We start from the raw sequence: 25,561 nt of genomic DNA, 5'->3' as shown, positions 1-25,561 counted from the left end.
AAACATAGGAAGCACCTGAGTAAATATATTATCTTTACAGGAAGTGATCACAGATGTGTGATACATTTGCTTTATTTAACAATCTTACACTAAGTATCCTCTCTTAAAAGGTCCAAGAAACAATTCTACAGCAGAAGTGAACCCTAGAATAGATGTACCCAGAGGACAATTTTACAGGATATCAGCACAACTGCCAATCAATTTCCACTCAGTCACAGAATCCATTTTCACTGAACCCTATAATCATTTCCTTTCCAAATTCTATTCTCTCCTTTTCCTCTCAATATTATCTTAGTTTAGCATATATCTGTCAAAGACTTTTCTCTTCCAAAAAGACAAGCATGGTGATCAGGGAGGGCCGTATGGAGCCCAGCCACCACCCAGCTCCAAAGTGTAATGGTTGTGTGACCTCGTGCATGTCATTTAACCTCTCTGCGTCTCACTTACCTTATCTGCAGTGGTACTGACCTCATAAAGCTGTTGTGATGAGCGAGTAATGTAAAACTCAGAGCAGTGCCAAGCACATAGTAAATGATCAGAAAGTTTAAACTATTATCATTCCAGTTTTTCCATCAAACCAAACAGTACCCTCCTAAGCAGCCCAGGGATTACAGTGGAAAACCAAATCAGAGGTAAATCGAAGGATTAAGCATGTTCAGAAACACTGCCTTATTAATTTTTTACTAAGATATAATGATTAAATGTAAAGACACTATAATCAACTCCTAGTTAGTATTTGGAATAACTACATATATGTGTATGTAAACCCAAACATTTACTTAGAAGATACAAAAAATCAGTATTTGTCTTGCTCTTTCTTCAGACTGTCCTCTCAATTTTCAATACTGCCACATAATTTTATAACTAAATTTTTATTACATTTGAACACTTCAAAGAGCTATAATTTTGAAATAAATTTTGCTATGATTAGATAGAGAAAATCTACTCAGAAAGTACAATATACATGAATTTACGGTACCTGTCCAAATATTACCAGCATATAAATTATTTTGTAAAGTTATTTCTTACACACAGGATGTAAAATGCAAAAAAAAAAATGAAATTTGTATTCAGAACAAATAGAAGCAATATTGGCTCCTATATGCTAAAAATATAAGACATATTTTTTTTCTAAAGCACTCTAGATACAAATATTAACTGTATGGGCTGAGAACTTTTAATTTCAATGTAATTCAACAAGGTACACAAGTAGAGCTCTATAAATATATCCCCTATAATAACCATATGCAAAACCATTTTATCACAAATACTACCAGAACCCTCTGAAAAACGTAATCTACAAACACATTTTTAAAGAAATTCTTAGTTTTAACAACTACAAAAGCAATGAATATCGATAAAGCTATTTGGCTTAAAAAAATGAAGGGCAGTGTAATGTAAATCCCAATACTGCAAAGTTGTTTTTTGAGGAGGCAGTATTGAGTTTCTTAATACAAGGTACTAAACATTTCCAAAAATAAATAAGTTATTCTATACAGTTTAAAGTCATCAGCTAGAGCTCTAAAAAGAAAAATTAAGCAGTAGATGAAAAGTAGGTATGCAGAATTAACGGTATAAAGTATGATTTTTATACAAAATGTACCACTCTTCAAATGTGTAAGGCTTGATATGAATTTTTGGACTATGAGTGTTGCACATCATTTTTAGTCTCAAACCATTCAAAATTCAGAATTTTTATAACGTTTCGGTATTTCTGAAGTGAATAAATATGGTATAGGATGCAATTTAATGTCAACTTATCTAATACTGTTCCACCCAGTAAAAATAAAATCTTTTTTGAGCTCAGGAAAGAATGTATCTTTTGAATGCTTGATCTCTCAATAAACTCTACTTTTAGAAATGTCAGAATTTTGTAATATGAACTAATATCCATCAGGAATTGGCCCAAGTTTAAAGAGAAAACAAAAAGGAGACGTAAGATGTCAAATAGTCTTAAGTTTGCCCTATGCGATTATACAGTCATAATTACTTTTTACATGAAAGAAAAGTGCTTTAAAGTAAAAAATACTTTCATAAAAGTTATTAGTATTATTCTTAACATCCAAGTCTAATTTTCCAAATTAGTTCCATTTTATCCATTTTCTTTGAAAAGTACCCTTCTGCCACAATGTAAACAAAAAATGGTCCATAAAATGGGACATTACTCACATCATAATTTGTGGTATGGGCCCTTAAATCGAGACCAAATCTTAACCCAAGATAGAGAGATTTTATCTCTTGCACATGCCCAAAATAACTAATATCAACTCACTTTTTCTGTAATCCTTGAAGAATTTTTATTTAACATAACGAGAGGTTTAATAACATATTAAATACTACGTAGCACTCTTCTGTCGCTGTTCACCAACTGTTTTTATGACGGTAACTCTGAGATCTGGAATGCGATCGAAAATGAGAGTGTTTTGCTGTTTGTGCTTTAGTTTCAGAATTGGTATACCCTTTGGGAGATTTACATGGGGATCTTGCTATGGAGTCAGAATGTCTTCCATGTGATCTTGATTTTGTTCCTGAGCTAGTCTGCTTTTGAGGTGAGCTTGATTGTGATTTTCCTATCGACTTGGACCTTTTTTGCAAGGACTTGGACCTTGACCGTCCTCTAGAACCAGAATTCCTTCTTGGGGTTCTTGACTGCCTTGCTGAGGTAGATCGCCTTGGTAGTGATTTGGAGCGAGATTTAGACTGGCTGTAAGAAAATCGCCTGTGTCGGGACCTGCAAACATCCATAATATCAGAGTATATATTTCACACAAAAATACATAATAGGTTAGGAAACAACACTTTCAGGAACTTATATACTTTACATAACATTAGTTATGTTTTTATTGGATAAGCTAAAAGAAGCTCTAATTTTATCATGCATGCTTCTGGTTCAAACGTTAAGTACAAGTTTGTAATATCTGACCAAAAGATTTTGACTTTGCTAGATATCAATATATCTTATGCGCCAGTTCTGAAAAATATATTTATTTTGCATATTTAGTCTGGGTTACATAATCCTAAGAGGTTAGAAAATCTGAAGGGAAAAAAAAGAAAGAAAATATTTAAAGCTTATCAAATGTTTATAAAGACATAAACCTAGATGGACTTCTGAATCTTGCCATGACACAGCAGCTTGTTCTAGACTAATCTTCCCATAGAAAAGAGCTATATAAAAAAGGTAGACAACATTTATAAAACAACTGTTAAAAGGCACTGGAGAATTACCAACACAAGCAGAACTCGAGGGGTTATAAGCCATGGCTCTTTTCCTTAGACCATTTTCCAAATGCCAGCATGGCAGACTTGAGCCCAACTAGAAAACAGCTATTGGACTAAGCTGCAGAGACAGAAGTTAGAATTCAGGGCCACGAAAATGGCTAGGACTGGAGAGACGAAAATCCCAGAGGTGAGGACACCGCAGGCAACCCCCATCCCCTAAGATCTGCCTACAAGTTCTCCTCAGGTCGCTGGCCATCTTCCAAGTTGCACATGCACAGGATGAGACTCTAAGAGGTCAGCAGAAAACAGCAGCTGGAAGATTTAAGAACTTAGCTGAGCAGGAGGGAGGGGATATGGGGATATATATATATGTATAGCTGATTCACTTTGTTATAAAGCAGAAACACACCATTGTAAAGCAATTATACTCCAAAAAAGATGTTAAAAAAAAAAACTTAGCTGAAATTTTCTCAGATACAGAGTTGCTGGTGAGAGAGGCTGGAATTCAAGCCCCCCAAAAGGTCAAGGAGCCTTGAGTGACAACGCAGGCTTTCAATTAAGTCAGAAGGGCCTCATCCTCCAGGTTAAGGGTCATGCCCTAGGAGTAAGTGTAAAGCTGAAATGGATCAGCCTTAACAGTGCCTCAAACCAAGCCTTGACAGGATCAAGGTGATCTGCCAATGCTCTGTCTGCTAGAAGAAAACAGCTTTCTTTGGAGAATCATATCATCCAAAACCTCTATAATCTTTCAACAGTAATGTCCAACATCCAAAAAAAAATTATGAGGCAGGGCTTCCCTGGTGGTGCAGTGGTTGAGAGTCTGCCTGCCAATGCAGGGGACACTGGTTCGTGCCCCGGTCCGGGAGGATCCCACATGCCGTGGAGCGGCTGGGCCCGTGAGCCATGGCCGCTGAGCCTGCGCGAATGGAGCATGTACAACGGGAGAGGCCACAACAGTGAAAGGGGCCCGCGTACCACAAAAAAAATAAGTAAATAAATTATGAGGTATGTGAAAAACAGAAAAAAAATGACTAAAAGCTAAGGAAAATAAAACGAAAGAGACCCAAAATAATTTGGATATTGGCATTATTCAGAAAATTTTTTTAATTACTATGATTAATATGTTCAAGAAAATAAGGGAATTCCCTGGCATTCCAGTGGTTAGTACTCTGAGCTTCCACTTCAGGGGGCCCAGGTTTGATCCCTGGTCAAGGAACTAAGATCCCACAAGCCACGCGGCACAGCCCAAAAAATACAAAAAAAAAAAAAAGAAAAGAAGAAAAGACAAAGAAATAAAAAAGATGGGGAATTTAAACAATACTGGAATCTATAAAAAGAATCAAATGGACATTTTAGAACCAACAACATGATATTCGAACTTAAAAAAGTCATTAGATGGATTTAATAGCAATCTAGATACAGCAGAAGTAAGAAATAGCAAACTGGTTATTAGAAAAATATTATAGTGAAACACAATGAGCAAAGAAGTTTTAAGAAATCCAGAACAGAGCATAAGAGTTATTTGGTACATACTCACGTGGCCTAAGGGAAAAATTGAGTAAAGGTACAAGCAATGTTTGAAGAGATGATGGCCTAGAATTTTCCAAAACTAATGAAAGGCATAATAACTCACAATTTCAAGGAACTCAGTAAACCTCAGGTAGAATAAATACAAAGAAACCTATGCTGGGCATGTCACAGTGAAATTGCTGAAAACCAAAGTCAGAGAAAAATCTGAAAATCTGCTAGAGAACAGTAGACACATTACCTTCAAAGGAGCAACATTAAGACTGACTGTGGATATCAGAACAATGGAATGACATTATTAAAGAAAGAAAAAAACTTCCTGCCAACTTATAACACTATCTTCAGCAAAAATATCTTTCAAAAATGAATATAAAATGAAGATGTTTTCAGACAAACAGAGAATTCACTGCCATTAGACTTGTACTCTAAGAAACGGTAAAAATGCTTCAAGATGAAGGAAAATAATCCCAGGTAAAGCATGGAACTACAGGAAGGAACAAAGAACACTGGAAAGTATAAACATATTGATGTAGAATATATTTTAGAATAAAAGCAGTCTTTTATTTTATTTTTATTTTTTTAAAAGCACAGTTTTTAAGAAATTGTTACATTCCTATTGTAGATAGTTGTAGAAAACAAAATGGGAAAATTGCCCTTGGGGAAAAAAAACTCTAACGTAAGAAAGAAAAAGGATGCATATAAACACTACTACATATAAAATGGATAACCAACAAGGACCTACTGTAGAGCACAGGGAACTACACTCAATATTTTGTAATAACCTATAAGGGAAAAGAATCTGAAAAAGAATATATATATATAAATGAATCACTGTGCTGTACATCTGAAACTAACAGAACACTGTAAATCAACTACACTTCAATAAAACTTAAAAAAAAAGGATGCTATATTTGGACTAGGGGCCATTTTAACATTCTTCAGGAATATTTAGGAGTATATACACATTCACTGACACAAATTTAACAAAGATTTATGGAATATCTGAGTAAGGGACTACTGATAAATGCTAGGGATATTAAGCATTAAGACAAAAGTCCTTGCTCCACAAAGAGTTCACAGTCTAATGATAGCAGCAAACTAGTTTTTTCCCACATCCACTAAAGGCAAAAGCAGTGACCTCTTTTTATCTAAGGTAATACAACACATACATTGAATATATTTACAGTACATGTTAGACTTACCTATATGCTGACCCATACACATACACACACATACAATCTGATCCTTATGAAACTTAAAAGCTGGGTAAGGTTTGCATTCTCTATAATACAACTTTACAAATAAAAAACACTGAGGTCAGAGAGGTTAAGCAACGGTCTTATAACTAGAACAGAGCAGAACAGCATTGTCTTGCAAGAAAATGTGGTTTTTTCTTTTTTGGACGCTCTGCATGCAGGATGTTAGTTCCCCGACCAAGGATCAAACCCAAGGCCCCCTGCAGGGGAAGTGCGGAGTCTTAACCACTGTACCACCAGGGAGTCCCCGTTCTTTCTATTCCTGATACGCCATGATGACTGGGATAACTGACAGACTTCTTTTTTGTTTTTTCTCCAGCCAAGTAGTATACTGCCACTAGAAGGCAGAAAATGCTGTGAATGTTCTGGTTAATCAAGGCTCTAACACATTTGGAAACCACTTATATTCTTAATGGATCAGATGGGCAATTTTTTCCTTTTCTTTTAAAACTAAGTCTTTTTCACCAAGGCCAGTAGATATTATTCAATAAATTAGGGCAGTGCTGCTTTAGATACAATATTACATCTACTTTGATTTTCGGTTTATTAACCATTCATTAATTTATAGTAATGTGAACTGCTGAACATCACTTTCTTACTATTCATGTCCTTCATGAAGCCAGAAGCAATACCATTGGTACTGGTGTGACTTTCCTATACACATGGCATGTAAAATTTCTTAATTTGTTCCCACATTTTACGTTCTATAAATGTAACTTGTATTTGAGTGTATCAGTGTCAAAATCTCAAATAATCAGTAGGAAAATGGCTCTCCCTTAGCCATGGAACAAAATGGATTATTCTCCACAGACACAAGGGAGGTTTATATTCTTATACTATCAAAGTATGATAAAAAGAATCAAATTCCAGAACACAGTATGACTGTTCCTAAATATTTCTTTACCAATCTTGGTGATGGCTCAATCCTGACCTGGGTTCTTCTGGCTTATAAAAGGAGCTTGGGCTTCCCTGGTGGTGCAGTGGTTGAGAGTCCGCCTGCCGATGCAGGGGACGCGGGTTCGTGCCCCGGTCCGGGGGGATCCCACGTGCTGCGGAGTGGCTGTGCCCGTGGGCCGTGTCTGCTGGGCCTGCGCGTCTGGAGCCTGTTGCTCCGCAGCGGGAGAGGCCGCAGCGGTGAGAGGCCCGCGTACCACCAAAAAAAAAAAAAAAAAAAAAAAAGCTTAAGGCTTCCTTCTACTTGCATGCCTCCCTCAGAATGAGCCAAAATCAAAGCATTTGATTCATACCCAAGGAGAGGGACTGAGCTGACATGTAAGATTCTAGGGCTCTGAAGAGGCCACATTTTCTAGTAATCAAGATTCTTGGATATTTCTCTGTTCCTATATTTTCTTTCCACTTGGCTGGAGGGACTGGAGCCAGGCCACTTCACAGTCTTGTTTTTAGAACTAGGGACTTGGGGCAAGGACTCTCTGTCTAGCTCTGGTACATATATCCTATGTTGGGCTTTTCCTTGTCTAGGCTCTTGGAGTTGAGGAATGGAAGGACTGGAGTGAAAGTGAGCAGTTCTGCAGATCGTTTTTGATTTGAGGCTATGTCGTCAGGGGACAGCGTAGGGGTACAACATATGGCCCAGGAAAGCCAACTTGCACAGCTCAGCACGTGGGATCTCAGTTCCCCAACCAGGGATCAAATCCTCGCCCCCTGCAGTGGAAGCACAGAGTCTTAACCACTGGACCACCAGGGAAGTCCCCAGGAGAGCCAACTCTTATTACTCATAGAAAGAGGATACTAGTGTAAACGCTGATCATTCTTCAAGGACAGAATTCACCTTAAAATTCTACATGCCTATGAAAAAAATCACAGCATTAGAACTCAAGATAAATAGTGCCTAAGTGTTTAGGAATTTAGGCATGCTAGTACAATTTCAGTTATTACTTAAATAGCTTCACCAAATAATTAATTTCCATTGTGATTTACTATTATTCTAACAGAAACAAACTCCTAGCAGGCAAAATAGATAACTTGCAAATATCTTTTTCTGAAAAATCTACCACTTTTATGTCTTCTTCCTACAATACTACCATACTTGTAATATATTCTTGAAAATAATTTGCCTTTTATAAATATATTGATTTACATTAACTTTAGTCAACTTCCTTTCACAGTGATTACACTGTATTTCTTATGAGTTTTTAATCATAAGACTTCAAGATTCTTAATCTGGGGGTTCATTTAGGAAAATTTTATTTTTTTTAAATCCTCATTTTATTTGTCAAGTGTACACTTTTTAATTTTTTGTTTTTTCCTCAGTATATATTATCTTTCTACTAAAAAGGTTAAAGTTAAGTCTGTCATGAAATGAAAACACTGGAAGGTATCTAATAAACCCAAGTTAAAATAACAATACATGACAAACAGAGAAGAGCATATCCTTCTACAAAAGTTGATTCTTTTATGTATATTAAATAAAATGATTCTGGTGGCCTGTTTTTGAAAACTCTTTAAAATCGTTTCCATTTTAAAATTAAGAAAATTAAGTTTTCAATCCCCTTATATTTTGTACTCACTCTTTAAGGCTATCAGACCGCCGCCTATTTCTTCCCCATGAAGAACTCCTACTTCGAGTTCTCCTTTGGCTGGGGCTTCTTGATCTCCTATGATCACTTGGAGAACAAGGGTGACGTTCTTTTGATTTCATTTGGCCTGGTGCTAGAATATGAAGTTCAAGATTTATAATTCATTACCTGAAAACCTCAATAAATAACCACTCTATTATAAATAAACTACTCGAATAGTATTTTCGGAAGGAATTTTAAATTAAAAAAATCTGTCATTGCTGAAACTCATTCTGCTAAATAAACAAGATCCACTATTTAGCCACACTTACTTTTGCGATCACCTTGTGCAAACTGTATTTCAATCTGACGGCCACATACCCACTTTCTATTGAGGTTATAAAGAGCATCTTCAGCATCACGAACATCTTCAAATATGACTAGCTGTTAAGGACACTTTGAACATCAGATATCAAATAAAAATATTATTTTTAAAGAATTATTTACATGTGACATGAAATTATTAGGAAAAACAAGCTCAAGTTATTAAGCTCACATCTCTAATATAATATGAATAAAAAGAAAAAAAGTCACTTATTATCAAAACAAATGGCCCATTATGATTCAGAAGAGTGAATCTAAAAATAAAAAGAACAGAAACAAATCTCTATATTTTTAATGTATACATCAGTGTAGCTGTAGTATGCATGTATAATTAGAAACATGTTATGAGAAAAAGATAAGTCCAACATTGGCTAGTATTATCAAATAAACTGTTGAGGACTCACTCCCTTCTGTTAGGTAAAAGATTTATCAGGTTTTTCACTGAAAAAAAATCAGCATGCAGAAATCTTTATTCTGAAATTAAAATTACTCTTTCATTAAAAGGCTTTTTAAATTAATTTAGGAGAAATTACTTATAAACAAAAGTGCACACATATAAGTGAGCTAAAACATATATTCAAAACTGATTTGGTTCTTTAAAAATGATATTTAACTTTGAACCTACTGCTTTAAAATACCTTTATGTTTTTATTATTTGGGATATGATTATAAAAGATATAAACAATCTGCAAACATCTGGAATTACATATATTGATTCCTAATACCCCACTAAACTCCCTTATATATATAAATTATATATTAAACCTAAATAAATGGAAACAAATTATATAAAACGACTAAATAGTTGTATTTCAGGAGGTTGTTGCTGGATTTACTTTTTTAAAAATAGAAAACAGAAAAAGCTCAAGTAATGCAATACAAAATGAGACTTTGGCAATTACCTCAATGTCACTTGATCTTGAACCTTGACCTTTATTCTTTAGGGCTTGCAAGATGGACTTTATAAGAGACGCAGAACCAACAACATCAGACTTGGCTTTGATTCTGGAACTCTGAGTAAATGTAGGAAAGCCGAAGTCTCAACCTGGTGTTGGCTTTGTCTTTTGCTTGATAAAGACTTCCCCTCTTCCAGGTCTTTATATCTGTGTCCACCCTCCCTCTTTACTCCTTGATGCTTGAACTTTAGGTGCCTTTTGTCTCGCCTGCTCGGTTTATGCTTGGATTCTAGCTAACAGGTTGGTTCAAACTGAGGGGCGCTTGCCAGCTACTGTGGACTGCTTTAGATTTTCTGAGATAAAGAAATAAACACATTTAATTAGGCAGTATTAATCTCATAAAATATACTCCTGAGTACATATATGCACATGTATGTAGTCTATTCACATGCACACAGTAAAATAAAGGATATTGAACATAAGCAAATCCTCTCGGGCGGCGAGTGTAGAAGTCAAGTGGAATGTAAACGTCTACTATAGGGCCATATCGACCAAACTCACGGCGCAAGTCCTCAGGCCTGAAGTGTTTTAGAAATAAGGTAAAGAAATATGAATAGCTGGATTAAAATATTTTGCCTACAGAAATCCAGTTGAAACCTTCAAAAGAAAGTATATTATCTGGACTAGCATTATCTAAAATTGTCTCTCACAGGAATCACCCAGGATTTAGCAAAGAAGGAAAAAATAAAGAAAACAACAAATTCTCAGGTCTCATTTTTGGAGATTCTGATTCCTGACATCTGGAAATCTGTACTTTTACAAGCAGTCTAGGTGGGCTTTTATGCTTAGTCAGGTTGAGGAAACACTAACCCAGGACATCCACTTTTTTTTTTGTTTTTTTTTTTGCTTTTTTAAATTGAAGTATAGTTGATTTACAATACTGTGTTAGTTTCAGGTGTATAGCACAGTGATTCAGAGTGTGTATATATATATATATATATATATATATATATACATTCCTTTTCAGATTCTTTTCCCTTATAGGTTATTACAAAATATTGAGTACAGTTCCCTGTACTATACAATAGGTCCTTGTTGGTTACCTATTTTATATATAGCATATCCACTTCTGAAAGTTACTCCTATTACAAGACTTTTCAATTGTCAATATATAGAGAGTTCTATTAACTCATTAAGAACACATTCATCTCACTATAATTTCACATTTTATGTTCATTGTTTTCAGATAGCAAGAATTAGATTCTAAAGAAGTCCTAAAATTATTTCTCAGGCTTTAAAGAAAAACGGTTGCTTTACTAGTAAACATAAAGCAAAAATAACTACCATAATCTCAAATCTGACAAGTATTTTTGAGTCACTTGTATGCTTTCTACTGTGATAGGTACTAAAGAGGGGACACCAAAGAAATACATGGCATAATATTTGTCTTCATGGAGCTACAATTTAACTGAAGAGATAAAATACTTAGCATTAATAGCTGACAGTTATAATGCATTTATAAATTCCCATAACAACATATGTTTACAGATGAGGGCACAGACAAGTGAACTCACCTAAGGTCACGAAGCCAGCAAGCAACAGAGCTGGAAGCAAACTCCCACAGTCTGACACTAATCTGGGTTTGTAACCACTCTACCCTGCTGCCTCGTGGAGATCTTAGAGATTCAAAATCAAGCTATGAGCACAAAACAAGGCTCAGAAGATATAAGAGTATTTCAAAACATATTGTGTAGAAAAAAGACCCTAAGATGACTGCAAAGCTTCTACCTTGGGCAAATGGAAGAAAGATAGTGTCCACGATAAAAATTAGATAGCTGGAAAAGACAGTTCAATAGAAGAGGGAGGAGAGGCAAAAGAAGAAACTTTCAGGGTTAGAAATGCCAAATCTGAGGTGATGGTGGAATATCGGTAAGAATTCTGTAAGCAACTGACAACGGTGACTATACGAATTACATTAGTTATTATATTAGTTATTTTCAAGACTAGACGTCAGTGATTAATGCTAGAGATTGGATTTAGGAGTTATTACATAAAGATTCAACTAACACTGACTAAGTAGCCACTATATACCAGGCAGTGCCAACAATATTATGACAAACTTTATTATATTTTTACTATTTATTATATTTATTTCATTTAATACTCAATATAACATGTTTAATTGTCTGCCTTCCCTGAGAGACTATTAACTTTAGATTTAGAGGACAGTGATAATGTCTTTTTTCTTCTGTTTATTCATTCAACAAATACTTATTGAATATGTACTATGGGCCAGGCTCTAGGAATATGATAGAGAACAAGAAAAACACAATTCCTGCTCCCATAAAACGTAGACTACAGGGTAAAGATTCTCAACCATTCCTGAATATTGCAATCATCTGTGAAGGAGATATTATAGAAACAGGCATTCCAGCCTGATGCATTAATCCTTGACCTAATTCGTGCTTCCCATGGTGAGCCCCAGTTATGTTTAAAGTTTTTAAAGGTTTCATAGGCAATTCTGAGGCTCAGGATTGAGAATCGCTTCTAAAGCAGGTGTCTTCACCTAGTGTATCTCAGTACCTAGCATAGTTGCTTGGCACATGGTAAGCGCTCAGTATGCATCTGCTGTATTAATGAGCAAAGAACACATTGTTACCATTTAATAGTCAAGGAGACAGAGTGAGAGCAGTCACCTTGCCCAGAGATACACACAGCCAGTAGCAAAGCTAGTATTCAAATAAATGTCTTAGGAGGCAACCAATTCCATTAACCAAATGTGAGTGGCTGACAGAAGAGGATCCTAGATAATATAAAAGAGGCTGGAGCAGTGTGTGTGTCACAGAGGCTTAGAATCCCAGAAGTCTGAAGGAACAAATCTCAAAAGAGCTGGTTCTCTTTCATTGTCTCCACTCCCTCACCTGTGAGCTGTTGTTTTGTTTTCATTTATTTTTGCATTTTTGGTGTGATCTATTTTGACATTCAGAAATGTATAGAGATAATAAACACCCATGTATCTACCAACAAGATTTATTATATCTCAACACTTGCCCTATTTGCTGTAATTTTTAGTATTTTTAAAGAAATATTACATCCTCCTACCTTAGAAACAACCGTTGGTGTTCCTCATTCCTCTGCATAACTTTGTATTTCTACTGCAAATGCACATAAATGGTATCAAACTATTTGTAAAATTCTGCACCTTTCCTTCTCCTCCCTTGAGATTTCTCCATGTAGCTCTAGTTCACTCATTTTAACTCTGTATTGGTATGGTTATGAATAAACCACAATTTATTCATACATCTTTCTGTGGATGAACATTTTAAAATGCTGCTTTTTTAAACTGCAAACTGTGCTAGAGTGCACATTATGATGCATGTGCTTCCTAGAGCTCTTCAGAGTTCTCTGGGATGTACCACTAGCTATGCAACTGATGGGCTGGAGAGTACAAATATCTTCAGCTTCATTACATGTTCTCCCAAGTAGCCAAATCCACTTAAACTCCTCAAGACATGCATCAGAATTTCTAAGGATCCAACTCCTCACTAACATCTTTTACTCCTTGCCATTCTGAAGGATATAAAGTGAATGTGTATCTCATTATTTGAATTTTAATTTACCTAAACACCAGTGAGGTGCAACATCTTTACATGCTTATGGGTCATTTATTCCAGGGGCAGAATTTCTGGGTTTTTAGAGAGGATGTATATATTTAATTTCTATGAAAGAGCCAAACAGTTCTGCAAAGTGGTTGCACCATTTTATACTGCCACCACCAACATGTAAGTTTCAGTTGTGCCAATCTTTGTCAACACTTGGTATTGTCAGTCTTTTTAATTTTAGCCATTCAAGTGGGTGTTAAGTGGAACACTGTGGTTTTAATTTGCATTTTCGCAACAACAAATGATGCTGAGCACTTTTTCATGTGCTAAATGGACATTTGCATATTTTTCTCTTGAAAGTGTGAGTTTTTTGCCCATTTTTAATAATAACATCTGTCTTTTTATTATTGAGTTGTAAAAGTTCATTATTATTCTGAGAAAAAGTCCTTTGTGAGATATATGTTTTGTGAATATTTTCTCCCAGTCTTTGGCTTGCCTATTTACTTTCTTAATGCTATTTTTTAATGAACAGAAATTTTCATTTTGGAGAAATCTATCAATATTCCTTTTTATTTTATGGTAATTACTTTCTTTGTTCTATAAGAAATCTCTGCCTATCCCCAAGTCATGAAGATATTCTCCCATGCTTTCTTCTACAAGCTTTACAGTTTCATCTTTTACATTTCAATTGATGATCCAGTTCAAATTACGTGAAGTAGAGGCTGCAGCACATTTTTTTCATAAAATTAGTATATACATCCAGTTGTTACAGCACCATTTGTTGAAAAGACTTTCCTTTCTCTAATGGCTTTAGTGCCTTTGTCAAAAATCAAATGACTCTATATGTATGGATTATTTATGGACCCTCTATTCTGTTCTACTGATATATTTGTCTATCCTTAGGCCAATATCAAACTGTTTTGAGTACCGTAACTTTTTAGTAAATCTTTAAGTCAGGTAGTATAAATCTTCCAGCTTCAATAACCTTTTTCAAAATTATTTTGGCTATTCTAGATCCTTTGTATATTAATATATTTTAGAATTAACTTGTTAGTTTCTGTTTTTTAAAAAGCATTTGATCAGGAGTGCCTTGAATCTATAATCAATTGGGACTGAATTGATAACTTAATAAAATTTCATCTTCCAATCTAAGAACAAAGTATATCTATCAATTTATGTTGGTCTTTGCTCTCTCTTGGCAACGTGTTATAGTCTCCTTCAATGCAAAGGTTTTTACGTGTTTTTTTGTGAAACTTATTCCTATGTTTTTATGTTTGTTTTTTAAAATAAATTTATTTATTTATAGCTGCGTTGGGTCGTCATCATTGGGTCTTCGTTGCTGCGTGCAGGCCCTCTAGTTGCGGCGAGTGGGGGCCACTCCTCGCTGCGGTGCGCGGGCCTCTCATCGCAGTGGCTTGTCATTGCTCTAGGCGCACGGGCTTCAGTAGTTGTGGCACGTGGGCTCAGCAACCATAGCTCGTGGGCTCTAGAGCGCAGGCTCAGCAGTTGTGGTGCAGGGGCCCAGCTGCTCCGCGGCATGTGGGATCCCCCAGACATGGGATCAAACCTGTGTCCCCTGCACTGGCAGGCAGACTCCCAACCACTGAGCCACCAGTGAAGTCCCACCTAAGTATGTTTTTAATACTAAGATAAATGGAATTCATTTTTTTTCATTATTTATTTGCTGTTAGTATACAGAAATAGAATTTTCACTAAGTTTACCTCATATCCTAATAACTCACTGAAACTCATTACTAGTTACTATAGCTTTATGTAAACAAACATGTCACCTAAGAATAGGGACAGGTTTTACTTTTACCTTTATAATTTTTATGTCTTTTTTTTCTTGCCTTGTTGCATTGGTTAGGACCTGCAATAAAATGCTGAATAGAGGTTGTGAGAGTGGACATCCTTGTCTTGTAAGAGGAAAGCATTCAGTTTCATCATTAAGTATGTTATCGGCTATAGGTTTTTCACAGATGTCCTTTATTAAGCTGAGGAAGTTCCCTTCTCTTCCTGGTTTGCTGAGACTTCTTATCATGAATCTTGCTGGATTTTGTTTAATGCTTTTTCTACATGACCACTGATATCAATATTAATGTAGCCTCATACACACTGTAACCAAAGAATGCTACTAAGTATATCCAAGAGAAGTACTTAATGGGTACTCCCCAACCTAACATAATGGTAAGTATCAAAGTGGGAGTGTTTTGAGATTTCGACATTACTTTGTTCCAATAGAAAACTATATCTGACATTAAAAAGATTACTGTACACAAAATGCCAAGATTTAAAATTAATATTCTTCCTGGTCCACATCTTACTTCACCAGTGAAGAGAAACATAACACAAATTATAAAATTTTAAAATCTTTCTTTAGTTCTTGTGCTCAATTTCATTCCTAACAAATTTAATGCTAACCTATAATGTGTTTTAATGTCTTGTGCTTTATCATCATATGTATTAAAATGGCCACTTCAAAGAAACATTTAAAATAAAATTTGGCTTCGTTATAAAACTAACATTAAATAAAATATGAAAACAAGATAAAGAAAACCACTCAGGCTTCCCTGGTGGCGCAGTGGTTGGGAGTCCACCTGCCGATGCAGGGGACACAGGTTTGTGCCCCGGTCAAGGAAGATCCCACATGCCACAGAGCGGCTGGGCCCGTGAGCCATGGCCGCTGAGCCTGCATGTCTGGAGCCTGTGCTCCGCAACAGGAGAGGCCACAGCAGTGAGAGGCCCGCGTACTGCAAAACAAAAAAACAAAAAAAACAAAAAAAAACAAGATAAAGAAAACCACTCAAAGGGATTTCTTTCCAGGATCATTTTCTATAATATATATATAGATTTTCCCTTCATTTTTTTATGTAATTGAAATCAAACTGTATTTATAGTTTTATACCCTGTTTGTTTTAACATATATCCCAATGATTTTCTTTATAAGCATACCAAATGTTAAAGCTAATTTAAAACGTGTCTAGGGGGCTTCCCTGGTGGCACAGTGGTTAAGAATCCGCCTGCCAATACAGGGCACACGGGTTCGAACCCTGGTCTGGGAAGATCCCACATGCCACGGAGCAACTAAGCCCGTGCACCACAACTACTGATCCTGCGCTCTAGAGCCTGTGAGCACGTGCCACAACTACTGAAGCCCATGTGCCTAGAGCCTGTGCTCTGCAACAAGAGAAGCCACTGCAATGAGGCCCACGCACCGCAACAAAGAGTAGCTCCTGTTCGCCTCAACTAGAGAAAGCCCACGCGCAGCAACAACGACCCAACACAACCAAAAATAAAATTAATTAATTATAAATAAATAAATAAAATGTGTCTAGGTGTCATATTGCTAGTTAACTTAGACTATATGCCACCTTGTACAAAAAAAACTATTAATTAAGGTTGCATGTGATGATTCTACTTTCATAACATTACTCAACAGCTGTGCACTTTTAGGAAAGATCCTTAATGTCTCTAAATCTCAGATTCTTATCTGTTATATAAGGTTACTGAAAATTTAATAAGATAACATAGTACAGTTTTTAGTACAGTGCCTGGTATACAGTGAGTACTCAACAAATGTTAGCGATTATTATAATTTCATTAATACAAACCTCCTAGATTTTGACTGTCCCCCAGTGGCAGTCATAGAAAGTCGTGAAAAAAATGGAAAAGGAAATCAATAAATCTCAATTATCAGTCTTGATTATCTAGATCAGAGGTCATGTGTCACATGTGTATATGTTTTGTTTGGCCTACACAATGTTTAAACATTTAAAACAAGTCCAAATGTCTATACAGCAGTTATCAGCTGAAGCTTGGTAGCAGTCACTGTCCCCTTGAGATGGCACATGTTCTTTTTCATTTGCCAGGGTCCATACCGTCCTACTGTCCCTTAACGTGACATCTTCACTCATTCATATTACCCTGGCTGGCCCCTGTGGCCATTAGAATTGGAAACCTTTCATTTTTTTGTAGGCACACTGGAGAGGCTTGATCTTATTCAGTATTCAAGTGGTCTGTTTAACTGTGGGAATTGTTTTAACCTTACCCAAGTTATAAATTTTGCTTGTTTTCTATGTAATATATTGATTAAACAGGTTGAGAGAAGAAATGTAAACACAGGCATTTTAGGATGTTAAAGTATATTAACTCACAGTTTACAGTTGTGACATATATATATAATAGCAGGGATCAAATTTTTTAAAAAGACCTAACATTTACTTCTCAAAGGTAAATTATGATGATTACTCCTGATGGCTCTGGAGTCAAGCGCTCCAATATGTTTCCAGCTGTGAAGCCCCAGGTAAGTCATTAACACGCTGACTTGCAGCTTTCCCTTATGTACAATAAGATAATCCTGCATACCTATAAAGTTTGGGATGGTGCTGGAGAGTAAATTAAGCAAGCCCAGTGATACGAAAATGTCTATTATTTTAGACATTTATCAAAATGTCCACCCGCCCCGGCATTCCTTCTGGCCCCTATTAAGGGAGAAAGACACTGTTATAAGAAGTCATTCCTTAACATCTATGTTCAGGTACTATGTAGACAGAATTCTCCAAAGAGGGTCGGGTGGTTTGAGTGCATCAGAACCGACCAGGGAAGTCTATCCAAACCGTTATGATGGGTGTTTATATTGCACTCAGAACTTTAAAGAAAAACACAGAAATCTCATCCACTGAAGTTATCCTTTGTATATAGTATAAAACTGCAACGAACAGAATTTAACCAGCACCACCTGTAAGTAGACCAGACTACCGACTACAGGCAAAGGGAATCGTAAGGCCCAAGGTACGCATTATTCCGTAACGCGTTCTCACCATCCCCAATTCCTTCCCATTTAGGAGGCAAGATGCGCGGCTTTATCCCGGTACAGCGACAAAGGGGCGAGACCCAGGCACCCACTCGAGGAACACTGAGGGCCAGAGGCGGGGAGGGACCAGCTCCCGGGCAAGAGTCAGCCGGCGCTCCGCCGGTTCTCGCGGTGGGGATGGGTACCGGCCCGCCGCCCAGGCGCTGGGGGCGGTCAAGCGCTACGGGGCCCGGAAGCGGGGCCGCAGCGGGGCGGAACGCCGGCCGGGAGGGCTGAGGCGCGAGTCCCGCCCAGGCCCCGAGTAGCCCGAGGGCTCCCGCCGGCCCCAGGAAGGGCTCCTCCGCGGAGCGCCCCGGCCCAGCCGGCTGGGAGGTGCTAGGCAGACCCGCGGGCCGCCGCCGGGCTCCGCCCCGCGGCCGTTACCCGCCCCTCCCCCGCGCCCCAACCTGAGGCGGCACCGCCGCTCACCTGGTGGCGTCCGCGACGTTCCTGACGAACAGGGAGGTGTTGGGGGGCCTCGTGTAGCGAGACATGACCGCTTCCTCCGTTCCCTCCGGGTCTGCCCGTGGCCGCCGGGCTCGCTCCGTCTCCTGCTGCCGCCGCAGCCAAAGCAGCTCCGCCGGCCCCCGGCGCGACCCCCTCCCCTCCGCCTCGGCCCCGCCAGCGCGCAGCCGCAGAGGCGGGCGCGGGGGAAGCGCTGTGCGGCGCGAGTCAGTCTGTGCGGACCTCGCGGGGGCGGGGGCGGGGGCGGGGGCGGCGCCGACGCCGACGCCCATAGGGGTGCGGGGAGGGGGCGACGCGGCGTGCCAGGATTCCAGGGCGTCTGAAAAGGGGGCAGCGCAGGAGGCCAGGGGTTGAGGGGATCAGGAGAGGGAGTCGCGCGGGGGTCCCGGAGTCAAATGGGATTCGGGGAGGAGACGACTGGGGTCATAGTGTAACAGGAGGGCAGGAACCAGAGCGGTTGTAGGGGCTGAAGCGGATGAGCTGGGGGCTAGAGAGCTTCCGGAGGGAGGGTGTCACGAGGGGGGGGGTGGGCGGGGTGAAGGCTGAGTTCAACCGCGCAACGGCCGCTTGGACGCTGGGGCCTTCATTCTTGCATCCTCAGCCCAAGGCGGGGCAATTGTTCCGCCCCCCCCCCCCCCCCCCCCCGTCCCCTTTAGTGTTGAGACTCTTTAGGCTTTCAAACTGGGAGGATTTTTTTCTATGTGTTTTGATTCTTCATCCATTATTCATTTAGGATACGCCGTTCAGCTCTGAGTACGTTCATTCAAGTGTTTATTGAGCACCTGCTATGCACCAGGAACTATTTTAGGTGCGTTTTAGAGCAACGAACAAAAGAGGCCAAGTCCCAGTCCTCATAGAGCTTACATCCATGAGTGAAGACCAGACAATAAAAGAATGAACAAATGCATACATGGTGTAGAGGGATGCAGAGGCAATTAAGCAAATTTAAATTAGCCTCTTCACGTCTCTCCAAAATGCCATATCCATCCTCTTCTGGTTATCCTCCTGCCTTCACATTTGCTCCTGTGGTCAGTACAGCCTGTTACCAGGACTGTAGCCAGGTGACTTGTAATTGTTAGTAGCACCCCTTTTCATTCTCAGGAGTGGTCGCTTTGGAGGGTAAATAATATGGTCACCCTACCTAGCCCACAGCGGTCTCAAAGGCTGTGAGAGTTTACCAAAGTCGGCAAATGCTTCTGGAATAGTGGCCATTCATTCAAAAAGTGATTGCTATGGCAAAGCAAGCTCAGGCCTGGCCTGGGAATATAAGGGGTGGGGGAGGGTCCCCCATTCTCAGGAAGCTTACAGTTTGGCAGAGGAGGCAGACTCGAATTATGGCACTAATAAACACACAAACTAGGCTAAGGGCTATGAAAAGAGCTACATGCTTCTAGAAGGGTACCTTATGGGGCTTGGTGAGCAGGCCTAGAGGGTCACTGAACTTTTCCCTGAGGAGTGTTGGAGAAATATTTGAAGAATGAAGAGGAGCAATCCATGCACTGGAACAGCATGTGCAAAGGCTTTGAGGCAATACAGGAAATGAAAGGAGGCAAACAGGAGCATCAGGCTGGAGAAGAACAGGAAAATGAGGCTGGAGAGCAGGCTGAGTGTATGATAGGGCAGTTTGGAATGCTGACCATATGGGTTTGCTAGGGCTCTTGGAACAAATTACCACAAACTCAGTAGTTTAAGCTGATAGAAACGTACTCTCTCACAGTTCAAGGGGCCAGAAGTCTGAAGTCCAGGTGTTGGCAGGGCCACACTCTCTCCAAAGGCACTTGGGGGGGATCCTTCCTTGCTTCTGGTCCCTGGTGCCTCCGATCTCTGCTTCTGTCTTCATGCGGCTTTCTCCTCTTTGTCTTACGAGGACACTTGTAATTTTTTTGGGTTTTTTTGGCTGTGCCACGTGGCATGCGGGATCTTAGTTCCCCCACCACGGCTCAAACCCGAGCCCCCTGAAGTGGTAGTGTGGAGTCTTAACCACTGGACTGCCAGGGAAGTCCCAGGACACTTATCATTGGATTTAGGGCCCACCCAGGTAATCCAAGATGATCTCATCTCAAGATCCTTAATTGTATCTGAAAAGACCCTTTTTCTAAATAAGATCAGGACTTGGTAATGTCTTTTCTGGGGCCACCATTCAACCCACTACACTAACCTTGCAGAGAAAAGAGACTTGGGAGGAGGTGAGAGTTATTAATAAACCTCCCCCCTGACATATTAAGTGGAGTAAAAATTCAGTAGACTCTGTGTAAACCATGAACCTATTTAGTTAAAAATATGTGTATTGGTATGTTCATTTATAAATAGAATTGTTTCTAGGTGGAGGCATTACACTCTGATTTTCACTTCTTACCTTTGGTACTGTCAGATTAATTTATTTTAATTATTTTTGGCTGCATTGGGTTTTCGTTGCTGCATTCGGGCTTTCTCTAGTTGTGGTGAGCAGGGTTTACTCTTCGTTGCGGTGCACGGGCTTCTCATTGCAGTGGTTTCTCTTGTTGTGGAGCACGGGCTCTAGGCGCGAGGGCTCAGTAGCTGTGGCTCACAGGCTCTAGAGAGCAGGTTCAGTAGTTGTGGCGTGTGGGCTTAGTTGCTCCATGGCATGTGGGATCTTCCCTGACCAGGGATCGAACCCCTGCATTGGCAGGCGGATTCTTAACCACTGTGCCACCAGAGAAGCCCCTGTCATATTATTTTTAAATACTTTTTATAATTGGAAAAACCCTACAAAGCTCTTTATAGTTTAAAAAAAGCTTTTATTGGGATATCTGAAAAGACTTAGTGACTAGGTAGGAGGTTTTTTTCCTGTTCCTATTGATAGAAGTATTTGAGGAAAGGGACAAACTGTGGAAGGAGGTTCAATTAGAAACTTGAACTTTAAAGGTAGCTGGAATTGATTTAAAATAAGTTATGGAGCGCACAGCTGTGGAGCGCTGAGCCACGCGTCACGCCCTGCGCTGCCCAGACTAGCGAACAATACAGTCAAGATGGCTAAAGGTGACCCAAGAAACCAAAGGGCAAGATGTCTGCTTATGCCTTCTTTGTGCAGATGTGCAGAGAGGAACATAAGAAGAAAAACCCCGAGGTCCCTGACAATTTTGCAGAATTTTCCAAGAAGTGCTCTGAGTGGTAGAAGACAATGTCTTGGAAAGAGAAGTCTAAATTTGATGAAATGGCAAAGGCAGATAAAGTGCTCTATGATCGGGAAATGAAGGATTACGGACTAGCTAAGGGAGGCAAGAAGAAGAAGGACCCGAATGCCCCCAAGAGGCCACCGTCTGGATTTTTCCTGTTCTGTTCCGAATTCCGCCCCAAGGTCAAATCTACAAACCTTGGCATCTCTATTGGACATGTGGCAAAGAAGCTGGGCGAGATATGTAATAACTTAAGTGACAGCGAGAAGCAGCCATATATCAAAAAGGCAGCGAAGCTGAAGGAGAAATACGAGAAGGATGTCTCAGACTATAAGTCTAAAGGGAAGTTTGATGGCGCCAAGGGTCCTGCTAAAGTTGCCCGGAAAAAGGTGGAAGAGGAAGATGAAGAAGACGAGGACGAAGAGGAGGAGGAGGAGGATGAATCAAAAAAGGGGCTTCCCTGGTGGCGCAGTGGTTGAGAGTCCGCCTGCCGATGCAGGGGACACGGGTTCGTGCCCCGGTCTGGGAGGATCCCACATGCCGCGGAGCGGCTGGGCCCGTGAGCCTTGGCCGCTGAGCCTGCGCGTCCGGAGCCTGCGCGTCCGGAGCCTGTGCTCCACAACGGGAGAGGCCACAACAGTGAGAGGCCCGCGTACCGCAAAAAAAAAAAAAAAAAAAAAATTAAAATAGAGGCACATACGAATTTATTTCTAATGTTTGAAACTTTACTCCTAAGCCCTGTCTCTGGGGAAACTGCTGGTAACACACTTGTTGTCATTTAGAATCCAAGCGCTTATGATCTCCCCCTCATTTTCCACCTGCCTTCACACACTCAGCTGGCTATCTCTTCCCTTATTGTCACTCTAGAGCATCTATTCCAAATGGTAAACAAGAGAAACACTACCCTCTCGATTTCACCTATAGATTTTTTGGGAAGGAGTGTGAAAGGAGAAAATGACTGTTTCTAGCTTATTTGTAAAGTTTAAAATTTAAGGCTACCTCTATTTCTAATAACCACAGATAATCAAGGCTGGTTTATAAGAACGATGTATTTTTGTTTTTTGCTTTATATATATATATATTTATTTAAAGTTTTGTCGATGTACAACATTATGTTAGTTTCAGGTGTACTATATAGTGATTTCACATTTACATACATTATGAAATGATCACCACAATAAGTCTAATAATCATCTGTCCCCACACAAAGTTATTACAGTATTATTGACCATATCCTTATGCTGTATATTACATCCCCGTTGCTTATTTATTTTATAACTGGAGGTCTGTACCTCTTAACCTCCTTCATTTGCCCAGCCCTCTACCACCCTATGGCAGCCACCCACTTGTTCTTTGTATCTATGAGTTTTTGTTTTGGGCAACACATATTTGTTATTCTACAGCAAACCTATAATCCACGTGGCTGTATAATGTTACTAACCTTTTTTCCATTTCTTAAATGGGTCAAAGTAGTCTAATTATCAGGTCTGTAATTAAAGAGTCAAATCATGAAAAACTAGTACACTATAATCAGATTAATTAAAGAGTTTTGTTTTTGACTATCATAGTAGAGAACTAGACCTGACTGAAAATTAAATTGTACTTGGGTATGCATGAGTGTCTTGAAATTTGTATGATGAAAAGAAAGTACTTTGGAGAAATAAATTCCGGAGTAATGAAGTCAGCTGATAGCATCTTATGCTGTGAACTCACTCCCCAACAGATGGTGCTAGCTCACCTCTAGTGAGAGCTCTTCTGGTCTACCCTCCCTTAAAATGTACCATGACCTTGATGGTGAAAACTGATGTGATGATTGGAATAGAATGTATTGTTAACCTTCTTCTATTGCCCCTGAACGTTGGCTTTTAAGACCTCATTCCACACAACCCAGTTGGAGAATCTATGGTCGTATCCTCTTGTGAATTTGATTTCTTCCATGGTAGCTATAGGAAATCATTCTAAACGTCATTTATATGATAACAATGGATATTATTTAACTTTTTCAGAAAAGTCAGTTACAGAAGGCCTTTCACTTTAGGTATATATCCCCCAAAATGACATTGAATCTTGAAAATGTTGGAGGTGGGTGTTTCTTCCTAACTTAATTTGACAAATATTTAGTGACGATCTACTGTATATTAAACATAGTACTAGGAACTGGGGATGAAAATAGAAGTTATGCCTCCTGCTTCTGAAGGACCTAGCCCAGTGTTTCCCAGAGTTAAGTCATTTTCACATATCCTACGAGAATTTTGCCATAATGATGCACTTTGTTACCATTATATGCTTACTACTTTTCTTTATCTCACTTTTATTTTAAAAGAAAAATCTATCATCAATATTAATTTTTCCTAGAAATACAATTGATTTTATGTGTTGACCATGTTATCTTTTTAAAAATATTTTATTTATTTATTTTGGCTGCGCCAGGTCTTTGTTGTGGCACGTGGGATCTTTTAGTTGCGGCATGCAGGCTTTTTAGTTGTGGCATGTGGACTTCTTAGTTGCAGCATGCATGTGGGATCTAGTTCCCCAACCAGGGAATGAACCCAGGCCCCCTGCATTGGGAGCACAGAGTCTTACCCACTGGACCACCAGGGAAATCACTCATCAATATTCATTTTTAAAGTTTCATAGACAGAAAGTAATCATCAGAAAATATCATGAAGAAATATATAAATTCTAGCCAATTATTGTTATCTACAAAGTTTTAAGCTTGAGGCCTGCTCTCTCTTAAAAAAGGGAAATTAATCACACAATAATAGAGAGATGTTAAAGCCATAAGCACAAAACTAAAACTTCCTCCCTAAAGTATTAAAAAGGGGATAACTCTCACACTATGCAATTCAATATTTAACGTCATATCAGTGTAACACGTAAAACCATCTACAGTACCACTAATGGTAAGTGCCCAACACTTTGGGGGACACTCTAGCTAGAGAGAGATGCATGTAAACAAATCATTATTATATAGTTTCATTAGTGCTATGTAAAGACATTTGGAATACTGTGTAGGATATGATGGAAACAGATTAGTCCTCTGTAGGGAAAGGAGACTGCAATTTATTTTAGAGAAAATGATGTTTGAGATATTTATTGAAGGATGAATACAAATTTACCAAGAAATAGAAAAATCAGGGTGTTTCAGAGAAAGTGAACCAGATGAGAAAAGGCACAGTGTGGCGGGAGCAGTACGGTGTGCTGAACTATGGGAGAGGGAAGAATGAATGTTAAAGAGGTTGGAATGGAAACCAGGAGACAAATTTTTAGAGGATCTGTATGTATACCATGCCAAGGAGCTTTGGCTTAATCCTTCTGGCAATGGGACTCCATCACAAGTTTTTAAGCAGGGGATTATGAAGATCAGATCTGTGTTTCATAAGGATGATTCTGACAGAAATGCAGAGCATGAGTTGGAAGGAGTAGTGAAGTAGAAACTGGTATAAGCAGATCAGTTGAAAGGTTCTTGCATGTGATAAGTTTTCTCTCTCTCTTTTCTTTTTTTCATATGTCTAGGAGTACATTCTTTTATTTATTTATTTGCGTTGGGTCTTTGTTGCTGCACACAGCCTTTCTCTAGTTGCATCGAGAGGGGGCTACTCTTTGTTGCGGTGCGTGGGCTTCTCATTGCAGTGGTTTCTCTTGTTGAGGAGCTTGGGCTTTAGGCACGCGGTCTTCAGTAGTTGTGGCACATGGGCTCAGTAGTT

At 39.1% G+C, this 25,561-nt stretch overlaps 1 protein-coding gene and 1 pseudogene across 1 annotated transcript; one reads left to right on the top strand and one right to left on the bottom strand.

Annotated features, from left to right (window-relative positions):
- Positions 1-2,361: 2,361 nt before the first annotated feature.
- On the bottom strand, positions 2,362-18,746 carry SRSF12 (serine and arginine rich splicing factor 12). The gene is made up of 5 exons (XM_065889010.1): positions 18,682-18,746; positions 10,255-10,376; positions 8,851-8,958; positions 8,531-8,672; positions 2,362-2,731 (listed from the first exon to the last, which is right to left on the bottom strand). The coding sequence occupies exons 1-5, from the start codon at positions 18,744-18,746 to the stop codon at positions 2,362-2,364; spliced, it is 807 nt and encodes a 268-aa protein (XP_065745082.1).
- A 2,961-nt stretch (positions 18,747-21,707) lies between these two features.
- Positions 21,708-22,333, top strand: LOC136131890 (high mobility group protein B3 pseudogene; annotated as a pseudogene).
- The last annotated feature ends 3,228 nt before the right edge of the window (positions 22,334-25,561 follow it).

This window comes from Phocoena phocoena, chromosome 12 (genome assembly GCF_963924675.1).
Source record: "Phocoena phocoena chromosome 12, mPhoPho1.1, whole genome shotgun sequence".
NCBI lineage: Eukaryota > Metazoa > Chordata > Mammalia > Artiodactyla > Phocoenidae > Phocoena > Phocoena phocoena.
This window is presented reverse-complemented; position numbering and strand designations above follow the sequence as displayed.